The sequence below is a fragment of the Oncorhynchus kisutch genome, linkage group LG4 (genome assembly GCF_002021735.2).
Source record: "Oncorhynchus kisutch isolate 150728-3 linkage group LG4, Okis_V2, whole genome shotgun sequence".
In the NCBI taxonomy this organism is placed as follows: domain Eukaryota; kingdom Metazoa; phylum Chordata; class Actinopteri; order Salmoniformes; family Salmonidae; genus Oncorhynchus; species Oncorhynchus kisutch.
This window is the reverse complement of record NC_034177.2, coordinates 74,715,397-74,729,584: the sequence shown is the minus strand read 5'-3', so window position 1 is coordinate 74,729,584 and position 14,188 is coordinate 74,715,397. Positions and strand designations below refer to the sequence as shown.

The following is a 14,188-nucleotide window of genomic DNA, read 5'->3' as shown; positions in this document are numbered from 1 at the left end:
GTTATGATTTAATTATGTGTATGTGTAATTGTGTGTGATTAGTTAGGTATTTAGTAAATAAATAATTAAACCCAATTTTGTATTGTTGTTTCAAATTGTTAGCCAGGGTTTGTGCAGATAACCAAGAATTTACAACTTTCAGATGAGACTGAATTAAGATGACGATTGATATTGACTGCTATTGATGTAAAATATTACTAGGTCTTTCAGAGTTTATTCGGAAGATAACATCTCTATAAATATTATTTTGTGGTGCCCGACTCTCTAGTGATTTTAATTACGGAGAAATTATTTTATAGAATAGCATGTCATATCACTTAATCCGGCATAGCCAAAGACACGACACTGTTTCATGGTGCCACAAACAATGAGTAATAGTGAGTGATTGAGGCTATGAGGCAAACATATGGACTGAAGACAACTGGATCCTGTGCAGGGCTGTGATGACAACTACTATATCATCCTTAGGGTGGACAGAAGATGCAGATGGAAAAGAGAGCAGTATAGGGCTACCTGCCAGGCGCTTCATCCAGTCTCCCTGGCCTGTTCCCAGGTGGTTGTGGATGATGCGGAGGATGTTGCCCAGCAGTGTGCTTGCATGCTGGGAGGTGAGTGAGGTGCAGACCGGGCTCTCCAGCTGGCCCTCGGGACCGTGCTGCCACCAACGGGACACATAGCTGCAGAGCAAGGGTAGGGTGATCTCGGTAACATGGCTGTACTGGGCTTGGCGTGCCCCTGAGCCTGCCCCTGCCAGCTCCTCCACCTCCCCCAGGAGCTGCTGCAGAGATGGCAAGAGAGGACACACCTCCTCCACCTCGTCCGGAACTCCCACATCTGAAACAAAGGAGATGGTACAGATTCAAACACCTCAGCTACACTCCAAGAAAAAAAAGGTTATTTGTGGAAAGGGCTCTACAAGAAACCCAAAAGAGTTCTTCTACCTGGAACCAAAACGGTTTCTTCAAAGGGTTCCCCTACGGGGACAGCCAAATAACCCTTTTAGGTTCTAGATAGCAACTTTTTCTCTAAGAGTGTAACTAAACAGAGTAGTAGGTGTGTGTACAGTTACCCTCTCTCTCTCTGGGGCTCATGGTGTTGTAGATGGAGTACGGGTTGTCCTCATTCAGAGCTGGCTCCAGGAAACATACAGGGAAAGCCCCTGACAGCGCTGCCAGACACGCTCCTGCTGACGGCCTCTGCCTACAAACACACGCACAGATTGCTGACAGCTGTCTCCCACACAATACACCATGTGCATGACAACACAGCCATATTAAGCCACTGAGAGAGAGGAATATTGATGTGTACAAAGTCGTGCATACTTTACGACTGTATTAATCTGGAGCACTTACAAACATATACATTAACTGTCATATACTGGAATGCTACATCACACAAAGCTAAATGACAAAAAGTACCCCTCCACGTAGAAACTTTTGCTGATGCCAAGTGAGTGGAGGCTGTTGAGGATCTTATAACAGGACACCTGGACACTGTCCACTGTAAAGGAGAAGGTGAGACTCGCTGAGACTCGCCCACTGAAGCTTAAGATTTCCAGACAACTTCCTGAGTGTTGGCTAGTAGCTACAGTGTGAAGGCTAGAGGGAAGTTGATATGTAGAGACAGCGAGGGCTCACAGTGGGTGAGATTTGATTAATGTAATAAATAATTAGTGAATAGCCGTCGTGATCACTGGCAGAGAGAATGTGCCATCTCGCCATGTAAATGACTGAGATTTAATGAGATGAGGCATGGAAGCTGGCTGGGCATTTCTGAATGATTTAAGAGGTCTTAAATCCAGCTGCTCACTGGCGTCTCACCCACTCCCAGACATATGGAGGGCATTGACAATGTACGGTATGATGGAAGATGGGCTCTTGTGGACAACGTAGTTGGAAGACAAGCGGTTGTGATTACAGATTGATTTGGATGATTGTATTTACACTATTGATACTGTGGGTTTTGAGAGTGACTCATACAGCCAGCAGATTAGCATTTTTCGTCATGAATCTTGTTCTGGAGTCAGCTCTGCAGAGTGGTCACTAGCTGGCACAGCCAAAAAGTCTGCTTTTAAATAAACCTTACCCTAACCACACTGCTAACCCTAACGCCTAACCCTAACCTTAAATTAAGACCAAAAAGCTAATTTTAGTTTTCATTAATTTGTACAATAATGCCAATTTTGACTTTCCAGCTGGCCTATGTAGTAAAAATCACTCAGTTCTGCCTCCAGCACAAGACTCATTCCAATAAACGTCAACCTGTAAAATACACAAGAAATCCATTTATCCCACAAGTAACCATAAATACCTTACTCAACTTTGAGAGGATGAATGATTATTCTGATGTATGGCCTCCCCAAACTGACAAACTCTCATAATAACACCACACATATTATTCTACCTCCCAGGATACAGAGCCACACGTACCCAAGAGGTCCTCTCCATACTGATTGTGGCTGAGGTGTTCAAAAATGGAGGTGAGAATCGGCAGCAGGGTGGTATTGGTGTAGTCCAGGATCTGGGCCACCCCTCTGGACTGGGTCCAGTTCTGGGTCATAGAGAGGTTCTCCACGGTCATCTCCAGGTCCACCGCTGCAGCCTCGAAGAAGGACCGTAGCGAGACCCTTGCTGATTCTGGAGCAGTCTTCATCAAAGTCCTGAAGGAGGTTACCCATATTATTGAATTAATTGAATGCCATTATTGGCTCATATATAACATCTGGTCTAAATTAGCAATATACTGTTTATAATGTCAAAGAGTGTAATTTGCAAACATGAATGAAGAGCATTTTGATATAGTCTTTTTCTTCATCAAATATATCTGCTCACTAAAGAAAGAGTACTACACATGAGTCCTCTAGCTATTGGCAACACTATTTGTTCATTTATCAACTGAATCCTTTAGCAAGTGAGTTCCATTGAGATCGCAATCTTACAAGGCAGCCCTGGCACCAACAGTGATACCAACAGATATCTTTTATTTATTTCACCTTTATTTAACCAGGAAGGCAAGTTGAGAACAAGTTCTCATTTACAATTACGACCTGGCCAAGATAAAGCAAAGCAGTTTGACACATACAACAACAGAGTTAGACATGGAGTAAAACAAACATACAGTCAATAATACAATAGAAAAATAAGTGTCACGACCAGGGTGTGATTTGGTCAGGGTGTGATTTGGGTGGGCATTCTATGTTCTTTATTTCTTTGTTTCTGGCCGAGTGTGGTTCCCAATCAGAGGCAGCTGTCTATCGTTTTTCTCTGATTGGGGATCATACTTAGGCAGCCCTTTACCCTCCTTCTGTGAGGGATCTTGTCTTTGTTTGTGTGCAGGTAGTTTGCACAACGAAGCTGTTCGGTCATTTTATTCTTTATTGTTTTGTCTTTTCTAAAGATTCACTTCATTAATAAATTAAGTGTAACTCAAAGTACGCTGCGCCTTGGTCTCATCCTTCATCCGACGACACCCGTGACAATAAGTCTATATACAATGTCAGCAAATGAGGTGAGATAAGGGAGGTAAAGGCAAAAAAAAGGCCATGGTGGCGAAGTAAATACAATGTAGCAAGTAAAACACTGGAATGGTAGATTTGCAGTGGAAGAATGTGCAAAGTAGAGATAGAAATAATGGGGTGCAAAGGAGCAAAATAAATACAGTAGGGGAAGATGTAGCTGTTTGGGATAAATTATAGATGGGCTATGTACAGGTACAGTAATCTGTGAGCTGCTCTGACAGCTGGTGCTTAAAGCTAGTGAGGGAGATAAGTGTTCCAGTTTCAGAGATTCAAAAGCCGTCCAGAGTAGTGATGTTGGACAGGCGGGCAGGTGCAGGCAGCGATCGGTTGAAGAGCATGCATTTAGTTTTACTTGTATTTAAGAGCAATTGGAAGCCACGGAAGGAGAGTTGTATGGCATTGAAGCTTGCCTGGAGGGTTGTTAACACAGTGTCCAAAGAAGGGCCAGAAGTATACAGAATGTTGTCGTCTGCGTAGAGGTGGATCAGAGACTCACCAGCAGCAAGAGCGACATCATTGATGTATACAGAGAAGAGAGTCGGTCCAAGAATTGAACCCTGTGGCACCCCCATAGAGACTGCCAGAGGTCCGGACAGCAGACCCTCCGATTTGACACACTGAACTCTATCAGAGAAGTAGTTGGTGAACCAGGCGAGGCAATCATTTGAGAAACCAAGGCTGTCGAGTCTGCCGATGAGGATGTGGTGATTGACAGAGTCGAAAGCCTTGGCCAGGTCAATGAATATGGCTGCACAGTATTAATTCTTGTCGATGGCGGTTAAGATATTGTTTAGGACCTTGAGTGTGGCTGAGGTGCACCCATGACCAGCCTTGAAACCAGATTGCATAGCGGAGAAGGTGCGGTGGGATTCAAAATGGCGGGTGGGATTGTTGACTTGGCTTTTGAAGACCTTAGAAAGGCAGGGTAGGATAGATATAGGTCTGTAGAAGTTTGGGTCAAGAGTCCCCCCCCCCCTTTGAAGAGGGGGATGACCGCAGCTGCTTTCTAATCTTTGGGAATCTCAGACGACATGAAAGAGAGGTTGAACAGGCTAGTAATAGGGGTTGCAACAATTTCGGCAGATAATTTTAGAAAGAGAGGGTCCAGATTGTCTAGCCCGGCTGATTTGTAGGGGTCCAGATTTTGCAGCTCTTTCAGAACATCAACTGACTGGATTTGGGAGAAGGAGAAATGGGGAAGGCTTGGGCGAGTTGCTGTGGGGGGGGGGGTCCTATCCTCAGTGCAGTGTGTAGCTGGGAGGAGGTGTTCTCATTCTCCATAGACTTTACAGTGTCCCAGAACCTTTTTGAGTTTGTGTTGCAGGAAGCAAATTTCTGCTTGAAAAGGGCTATATCTGTTCCTGGTTCAATTTTTTTTTTTTTTAATAACCAGGCATCCTCTACTGACGGGATGAGGTCAATATCCTTCCAGCATACCCCAGCCAGGTCGATTTGAAAGGACTGGCCGCTGAAGTTTTTCAGGGAGCGTTTGAAAGTGATGAGTGGAGGTCATTTGACCGCTGACCCATTACGGATGCAGGCAATGAGGCAGTGATTGCTGAGATCTTGGTTGAAAACAGCAGAGGTGTATTTAGAGGGCAAGTTGGTTAGGATGATATCTATGAGGGTGCCCGTGTTTACAGCTTTGGGGTGGTACCTGGTAGGTTCATTGATAATTTGTGTGAGATTGAGGGCATCAAGCTCAGAGTGTAGGATGGCTGGGGTGTTACGCATGTTCCAGTTAAGGTCGCCTAGCAGCACGAGCTCTGAAGATAGCAGGCGATCTCTGCAGTAGATTGCAACACCGCCCCCTTTGGCCCCCTAAGGGTATGGCTAAAAGCTATGAGAATTGGTTGTCCAGAACACCCGGAACATAGAGTAAAATGAGGTTTCTGGGGGCGATAAAATAGCTTCAAGGTATAATGTACAGACAAAGGTATAGTAGGATGTGAATACAGTGGAGGTAAACCTAAGCATTGAGTGATGATGAGAGAGATATTGTCTCTAGAAACATCATTGAAACCAGGTGATGTCATCACATGTGTGGGTGGTGGAACTGAAAGGTTGGTATAATGAGCAGGGCTAGAGGCTCTGCAGTGTAATAAGCCAATAAACACTAACCAGAACAGCAATGGACAAGGCATTTTGACATTAAGGAGAGGCATGCTTAGCCGATTGATCATAAGGGTCCAGTGAGTAGTGAGGTTGGTTGGGGTATCGGCGATTCAGACAGCTAGCCGGGCTATCGGTAGCAAGCTGGCATAGGATGGAGGTCTGTTTTTAGCCAACTCGTGCGTTTCCGTCGGTAGATTAGTGTGGTTCCGTGTGGTAGAGGGGATCAATCCAATTGGCAAAATAGATATAGTTATAGTGACCCAAGAAAATTGTCAGATAGACCTATTTAGATAGCAGACGATAAGACAGCTAACGATTAGCAGGCGTTCAGGTAATGTCGCGATGGAGGGGCCAGTTGGATAACTCCCTCGGGCAGATAACGTCGGTAGTCTAGTCGTGAAGGCCCTGTAGAGTTCCGCATCGGCAGTAAAACGGGTCCGGATAGGTGATTGTAGCCCAGGAGTGGCTGATGGAACTCTTTAGCTGGCTAGCTCCGGAATAATTGATGTTTGCTCCGGGATCGAAGTAAGCCAATAGTCACTCGGATAGCAGCTAGCTAGCTGCGAGATCCAGGTGTAAATGTCCAGAGCTTGCGGTAGAAATCCAGGGATATGGAGAGAAAAATAGGTCCGGTATGTTCTGGTCTGAGTCGCGATAGCTTTTCGAGCTAAAGGATAGCTGATGACCACCAACCGTGGTTAGCTGAATACTAACGTTAGCCAGTAAACTGGCTAGCTTCTGGCTAGCTTCTATTTGTGGATTTTAGATTTGAGGTAAATAATACATTAAAAAAAATATATATATATATTGGTGAGGCAGGTTGCAGGATTGTGTTTTGAAGTTGCGTTTTTAGAAAATAAAATATATAAAAGATATGCGAAGAAAGATGTAAATATATATATATATACACACACACGGGACACGACGAGAACAAAGGACGTCTGACTGCAATGCCATCTTGGTTTAAACAAGATTTTGTAGATTTTCATTTAGTAAAGAAGCTTCTTTCTTAACCAGGCTAAAGGTAGCTAACTAGAAGACTGGTGGTGACTGGTTAGCCATGGGGAAGCAAGAGGATCAGATAACATCAAGTGCCTGAGTGACAACAGCTTAGCCGACCTGGGTAACAGTGAGACGGTGTTATCTACCTGACATCCAGAGACTGGGCCAGTATGAGAAGACAGCTGACGATGGAAGGTGCCTCGCTCCCTGAGGAAACACACACAGGGGAAATCAAAATCATAGGGATCACAATCTCATAAACTGCTAATAGGATCTGGGGCTTAGGTGTGTGGAGACTGATAGGTTATGTGTCTTTGTACACACTAAGAACAAATGGTTCTATATAGTGCCAAATAAGGCTTATTTGTCTTGTAACCATAGCAGAACCCTTTTTGGTGCTATATGGAACCTTTTTTTGAAGGTTCAATAAAGAACCATGCTCAAGGTTCTAAATGGAACATGTATGGTGCTACAAATAACACTTTCATAAGGTTCTATAAAAGAACCATTAAAAAAAGGTTCTAAATTGCACCAAAAAGGATTCCACTAGCTACAATCCTTTTTAGGGCTATATAGAACCCATTTTTATGGCTCTTTATATAACCATTATGGAGAATGGTTCTATAAAGAACCTTGCTAAATCTCAAAGGTTTTTTGTTGAACGATTCAAGTTTTTTTCTTCTTTTGTAATAGCCATATTAAATAGTTACAGGTTGTGTTTATAGATGTGTGTATTAACAAGTTGAATTAGGTGTGCTAGCTCTGGAACAGTTGGGAGTCCCTGAGGAGAGAATTGAGAACTACTGACTTAGTCAACAGTTCTCAAATTACACAAGGCCATACGTGAGTCTTTCACAAGACACCATCACTGGCCATAGTTATATATAGTATAACATGAAATAGGATAACACAATAGATTAGATAAACTGTAATGACACTCATTCATTGTTGCACAAAAAGACATGCCCCAAAATATCTGAATAAGCCACCGGCCCTACATTATAATTTTTACTAAATGAGGAAAGAAACATTTGAACAGCAAAGAACCACTGAAGGGCTGGAAGGGTTCTGTGGGGCAGTATGATTCCACATAAAACCATCACTCCGTCACACCCTGATCTGTTTCACCTGCTTTGTGCTAGTCTCCACCCCATCCAGGTGTCGCCCATCTCCTGAGTCATGTTACACCCTTCCCAAATCATTTTCTATTGTATATGCAGATGAACGCAAACAGTAGCAATATGAAAACATGAACAGGGACTTGAGATGTAAAACAGATCTTGAGTAAATAAGCTTCATGTTAACTTTACACCATCCTTACCAAACAGAGAGATCCTTTGTCTGACAAGAGCTCCCAATTTGCAGAACAGGCTGAAGATGGGAGGACAAGAGAGAGGGATGGAAAGAAGAGGAATAGAAATATGATGAGAATGTAAAAGGTAGAGAAGACAGAGGACACCTATGTTCCTGGGCACATTTAAAGCCAAGTTGGTTTAAATGCCCCTTTTAAAGTGCTTAGACAGTTATGACAAAAACACTTAAAAGCTAAATACTGCTAACATGTTATTATTGTAATATGTTAATAACTGATACCTGGTGACCATCTCCTTCTCCTTATTGGAGGCATGACCTCCGTTGCCTCGTGATCTGGCTGCGGTGGAAAGGAAGTAGAGGCGATGGTTCTTCAGGTACTGCTCCAGAAGGGGTAACGCCACCTGTGGGAGATGTGTTTTTAGGCAAATCAAACCCAATAGACCTAACACACTATTTATTTGTGTCAGCACACCAATATGGACTATTCATATCACTTTATCAATGTAGTTTGTTAAATTGACCGTGTTTTTACCCATTGCATCTGTTTTGAGTTATTTTCTATAGAAAAGTCATAGTTGTTGTGCTGTATTTGTTGCTATGACTTAGCATTGATCTCTGTGTGGAGACTGCAGAGATACATGGCTGGCTGCAGCATGAATCAGCGGTCCCATCAGTGGGAATTAGACCCTTTTATTTTCTGTCTCTTTACAGGGAGCGTGGGAGGCTTAATCAACGGTCTGATGGCAATCGACACGCCCACATGGGTTTCGAAAATGGCTGTATCAATTTCTGGAGCCACAATAGCTTTCACTTACTGAGTTGCCCATGGCAACCTCCCAACAAAACGAATTAGCCTATATCAGTGTGTAGTTGTAAAGAAATGAATAATAGCCAGGGACAAATCAAGCAGGACAACAGAGTGGAAACTGTTCTTTCACATCCACCTACAGTACATGCCCAACTCAGTTGTTGGACTGGAAAATAAGTGGTTTTACATTTACAAACCTTGCTGAAAAAGTCAATCTGCTGTTGGTTGGGAGCCTCTACTATTGGCATCTGACCTCTTGCCTGCATAAGCTCTGAGGAAAAACACAACATATCCAATTACATGCTATGTGTTGTAAGAGATGAGTGAAACTTCTGACGTCACTTATAAAAGGAAAGATGTCTGGTGATGTATGGCTACCATCCTTACCCAGCTCCTGCATGTATTCTTGGGCCTCCTCTGTGTATGAGAGGAGCTGCTGTAGGAAAGTGTAGGCAAAACGGTTTGCTATGGCTGGTGAGTCCATCTCTGCTGCCTTTCTGTCCCTGTGCAGAGATGCAGCACAGTGATGTCGTCAAGAAGTCAGGAAGACAGATTGTCTGGACACTGAGGCTAATAGAGGTTTACTGTATACATTTGAGTAAGGCACATAACAGTTCGATATTTAATGAAAGTTTTAGGTTAAGGATGCACAACAATCATTAACCCCTTACACGGGTGGAAATTAGACTATATGGATATGGCTACATTGAATTAATATGGATATCATATGCATAAACATTGTAGCAATTAAAAAGTATGGAGATTATGGGAAAAGTATTAGACTAAAAGGTGAGGACTGAATCCAAACGTTACACTGTTGATTTAATGTGCATTACTGTTCTTTTCACCGCATTTGTTGACAACAAAATCTGAAAATACTCTGGATACATTCAGTAACATAAGAATATTCTTTGGGGTAGGCGCAACATAAGACCAAAAAATCACAAGGGTTTGAGTGCGAGGTCTAACTGTTATTTCCTAATGGCCACACACCTCTCCAAAGTGTAAACAGTTCCTACGTAATTTCGATACACTTTTATGACTCAAAGAAGAGTCTTCAACTATATGGTGCTTTTCTTGGCACTCCTAGCTGTGCCGTTGAGGAACTAGAGCAAAAACACTTGCAGTTATTTTCTTTGGAACACAACTCTGCATCTCCACCTTCACACAATTAGTGTTGTTGTTTACGCAATCCAAAAACAGTCCATTATAAATTGCAATCTGGGTCAGGTGGGCCTAATTTGAAAGCTTCTTCTATTGCCAACTTGAATAGCTAAATTATAAAGTACGACCTTATAGTGTTAGGCTTTCACTAAGCAATTCATATGCATAGAACGGAGTCATGGGTGCATTCAGATGCGCGGTCCGCAGGAGATTTTCTTCACAATACAACAAACATAGGCTCATTCATGTTCAGAACAACCCAGAGTATAACGTCATGTCATCTTGAAACTGTACATTAAACATTATGAGGTTTATGATATGGAAATTTGAAGTGCACATTCATATTCACGGGTGTTTGGCTTGCTTGTTTGACATCAAAGCGGAATTCATTATAATCCTCAACTTCTCATATTTGAAAATAAATGACAGCAATTATTTTTGCAAAAGTTGTACAATTAGCAGGAAGGATAGGGGCAACTTCTTGATGCTTGCGGTGCTCAAGATCAGAACAGCTGGCAGTCAAAACCCATACAGCACTGTGAAGTGCAGACCCAGAGCTTTGACGTCATGTATAGCATGTTACTGTACAACCACTGCCTTCCAATTTAGGCGCTTATCAAATCAAATCACATTTTATTGGTCACATACACATGTTTAGCCGATGTTATTGCAGGTGTAACGAAATGCTTACTAGCTCCAACAGTGTCCAAATCTGCCATTTCCAACCTGTATACAGGTACAAGTGTAAAGGGCTACAGAACAATGACCACTGGCCATTAGCATCAGTTGTCATAGTCATTGACAGACAGTTCCTCACCTCCACACAGTGTAGCCGTTCAGCTGGAAGAACTTCAGGACATCCTGGGCTCTCTCTCTCAGTTTGGCTTTCTCCTTGGTAGGGAGGGCATCATAGGGCACCAGCGTAGAATGACCCCCTCCCCCTGGAGTAACAAATTAGATCAAAGTATAATAGATTAACGTATATGAAATTCAGAAAGGATAGCCAGCGCATTTGAGAGAATTTACCAATCTTTTTCACATAAGCATTTATTTGAGATGAAAAGTCATTATGTAAATTAATCATTCTGCATAGCACTTTGCTTCAGAACCACTAACTTTTTGGCATGGTTTCAAGTTGCCAGAGGTACACAAAATCACCTACAGTAGAGGCAAAAACCCTGTTAGAGCTTAATTCATCATGGTTTGTGATGAAATGCTACCTTTAGCATCCACTTCCTGCTTCTTCTTCCTGGACCAGGTGTTATGGTAGTTCTCAGCCAGCAATTCAGTCACAGACTGAAGGAAAGTATAAAACAATCAGTCAATAACAATAATCCTAATTGTATATGAATACAGTATGTCTATGTCCTCACTTACACACTGGTCCCATGAGAGTGTCACACTGCTCATGTCCATTGGCTTGGGGGTGAAGGTTGATGCTCCTTCAAATGACAGCTAAACCGCAGAGACAGAGACATGCATTCATTTATATCTTTTTATGCATCCATTGCAATAGTTCAGTAAATTCAGTGTGAATGAAAGCAACAGCAACAACAAATGGGAACAACATCTACAACAACAATATGGACAGTACAGCTACTCAGTTTCAAAGAAGAAAGCAAGGAAGGAAGAAATGCAACAGATGGGAAAAAGTCAGGTTCATATCAGAGGAGGACTTAAACAAGATCATGCCAACAGTACTGTGTGAGGCCTTATGGATTCAGGTCCTATAATAATGTAGTACTTTACCTGTCCAGCCTGGGCGATGCGGCGTGAGCAGGTGAGTAGGCCAAGGCCATCTCCCTCTTTAGTTCTCTCTATGGTCCAGCCAAAGGCCAACATACTTCGCACGGTCTCCTTTACAGACCAGCGATACGCCTCTTTGTCCTGAGGAAAACCAATGTGACAGTAGCAGGATGATAAAACTTTGGAACTGCAATATGTTCACGACAGACAAATATTAGACAAATCAATATTTTATTCAAAATATCAATCAAATCCTAAAACAAACAGTACTCTGTATGTTGTAGCTTAGACCTACCTTCTCAGCCAGAGCTCTGTAAGGCTTCAGGAGAGGGTGTACTTTGGTCTTTTCACAGAGCTCCCCATGGACCCAGCCATTTGCAAACTGAGACATAGGAAAGATAAACATACATAATTAATCATATACAGTATGATATTCCTATACACACAGCATAATCTTCTTCATACACAGCAGTTCACACATTACATAGAATGACAGTGTTCACAGAGTTCTTGTACAGTACATATTTTAAACTCAAAACTAATATACTCATAGTAAACTCAAAGCTCAGTTACCTTGTCCATTGACCACTTCTCATGGGTGTGTTCTGCATATTTATTCACCACGAATTCCAGTTTCTCTGGTACTGACACACTAATAACGGGAAAAAATAACTTTAGAACACATATCAGAACAATATAATATATAAAATGCTCTTTAAATGGACATACATATTTTATAATATATATAGAGGGTGACAGGTAGCCTAGCAGTTAGGAGTATTGGGCCAGTAACCGAAGGGTCGTTGGTTCAAATCCCCGAGCCGACTAGGTGAAAAATCTGTCGATGTGCTCTTGAGCAAGGCACTTAACCCTAATTGTGCCAGGGTCGCCATCAATAATGGCTGATCCCTGGCTCTGACCCCACTCTCAGGGGAAGTAATATATGCAAATGTCCAATTCACCTGTGTGAAATAGGGCAAATGTAAGCACCCACTTAATTATTTTATATATATATTTAAAGAGCATTTCCACAAGAGAGGAGATGAATAATGGTATCACTAAGGTTCTAGACTCAGGCTCACTTGGAGGTGTCTACAGGCTGGGGGTCAAAGTGTCCCTGTGCATCCATGGAGGGGTGTCTCTCAATCCAGGCTACACAGCCAGGGTCCGTGTGGTCAGGAGGGAGGGCTCCAGCTGTAGCTGCCAGACACTGCAGAGCCAGCTTGGAGAGCTCAGCGTCATAGTGCTATTTAGGAGAGGAGACAGGGAGATGAACAAACACATGCCTTGGGGCTACACGGGAAAAGACATACGTAATATAAATCATAGACTGGGTGGGTTTGTGTGGGCAGTAGCATTAAAGCTTGGTCTGAAAACAAACCCCATGCCCCCTCCCATATCCAATAGATGTTTATAGATGTGAAGGGATCCAATTACAATATGACTTATCCTTCAAATAGGCTTTTGGGAGCTCCCATTGCAGGCTATTGCTTACACTCATTCCATTAGCTTTGTTAATATCAAATGGTTGTTTTGAGACAGACTGAAGAGTCGGTCCAACTGTACCTTCCTGGACAGAGCATTGAACACTCCCCAGAACAGCTTCCTGGAGAGGTGAAGCTCCTCCTCTGAGGCGGAGCCCAGGTGCCCCAAACCTCCAATCAGACAGTAGTACTTCCAGCTCTGCTCATAGTGATTGGTCAACAGCTGGAAGGAGGGAGTGGCGAAAGTAAATTTCTTCTGAAATGTCGTACATGTCCAAACACACATACATTACATGGCCTGTGTAGGTGTGTGACTACTATTATATAACTAACCTTGAGTGGTATTTTAGTGTGGATTGTCAGAAGGGGCACATCAAAAACAAGCCGTCGGAGTAGAGGTTGCATCATGGACGGCCTGAGCTTACTAAGGACACAAGCAGAAACACATACACAGAAATAGAGTATGAACCGACAATTCCTTTTGAATTATATCTGATTCTAAATAACTGCTCCCGTTCTGCCTCTATGGTAGAGAAGGTGTGCAAGTGATAGAGGAGAGAAGTGAGCTGTGTGGAGTGACTATAATAATATTAGTTCCTCCATGTCCCCACCTGCATATGGCCAGCATGCAGTCCTCGATGGCATCTCTCTGGGCCTTGGTGAGGCTGAGGGCCCTGGACAGGCGGTAGACGGCCTGGAGGAGAGCATCCACCAGCAGCCCCTGGCCCTCTGTCCCAGAGAACAGGCTGGAGCACTTAGTGAGCAGGGGCAGCACTGCTGTACACAGGTACCTGTTCAGTGCCAGGGCCATGTCTGTGGCACTCAGATCAGTCTGCAGGGAGAGGAGCAGCCAGGTGACATTTTGTTTACAGAAGTGTCAGGACCAAAAAGAGAGGGGAAGTTTTAGCCTAGGGGAGGCAAAAGAGACAGAGAGAGAAAAAAGGGTTTGATCCATAAAAGTCTGACAGAGTCAGAAATGGAGAGGGATAGGACATTGAAGACTAGTAAGAATGAGTGGAAGGGGGAGTGAATGAGTGA

General features: G+C 43.1%; 1 protein-coding gene across 2 annotated transcripts in view; it reads right to left on the bottom strand.

The window, feature by feature from the left end:
- The window catches only part of LOC109889989 (ryanodine receptor 2), a 79,539-nt gene that overhangs the window by 34,647 nt on the left and 30,704 nt on the right, over window positions 1–14,188 (bottom strand). For both annotated transcript variants that reach the window (XM_031823626.1, XM_031823627.1), the window contains exons 48-66: window positions 13,762–13,982; window positions 13,484–13,574; window positions 13,233–13,373; window positions 12,749–12,912; window positions 12,240–12,318; window positions 11,962–12,048; window positions 11,670–11,807; window positions 11,298–11,375; window positions 11,141–11,216; window positions 10,738–10,861; window positions 9,144–9,259; window positions 8,954–9,027; window positions 8,228–8,349; window positions 7,956–8,005; window positions 6,781–6,841; window positions 2,430–2,659; window positions 1,419–1,500; window positions 1,070–1,200; window positions 514–834 (exon numbers count right to left, since the gene is read on the bottom strand). In XM_031823626.1, coding sequence (XP_031679486.1) covers window positions 514–834; window positions 1,070–1,200; window positions 1,419–1,500; window positions 2,430–2,659; window positions 6,781–6,841; window positions 7,956–8,005; window positions 8,228–8,349; window positions 8,954–9,027; window positions 9,144–9,259; window positions 10,738–10,861; window positions 11,141–11,216; window positions 11,298–11,375; window positions 11,670–11,807; window positions 11,962–12,048; window positions 12,240–12,318; window positions 12,749–12,912; window positions 13,233–13,373; window positions 13,484–13,574; window positions 13,762–13,982 — 2,386 coding nt within the window. The remainder of the gene's footprint in view (window positions 1–513; window positions 835–1,069; window positions 1,201–1,418; window positions 1,501–2,429; window positions 2,660–6,780; window positions 6,842–7,955; window positions 8,006–8,227; window positions 8,350–8,953; window positions 9,028–9,143; window positions 9,260–10,737; window positions 10,862–11,140; window positions 11,217–11,297; window positions 11,376–11,669; window positions 11,808–11,961; window positions 12,049–12,239; window positions 12,319–12,748; window positions 12,913–13,232; window positions 13,374–13,483; window positions 13,575–13,761; window positions 13,983–14,188) is intronic.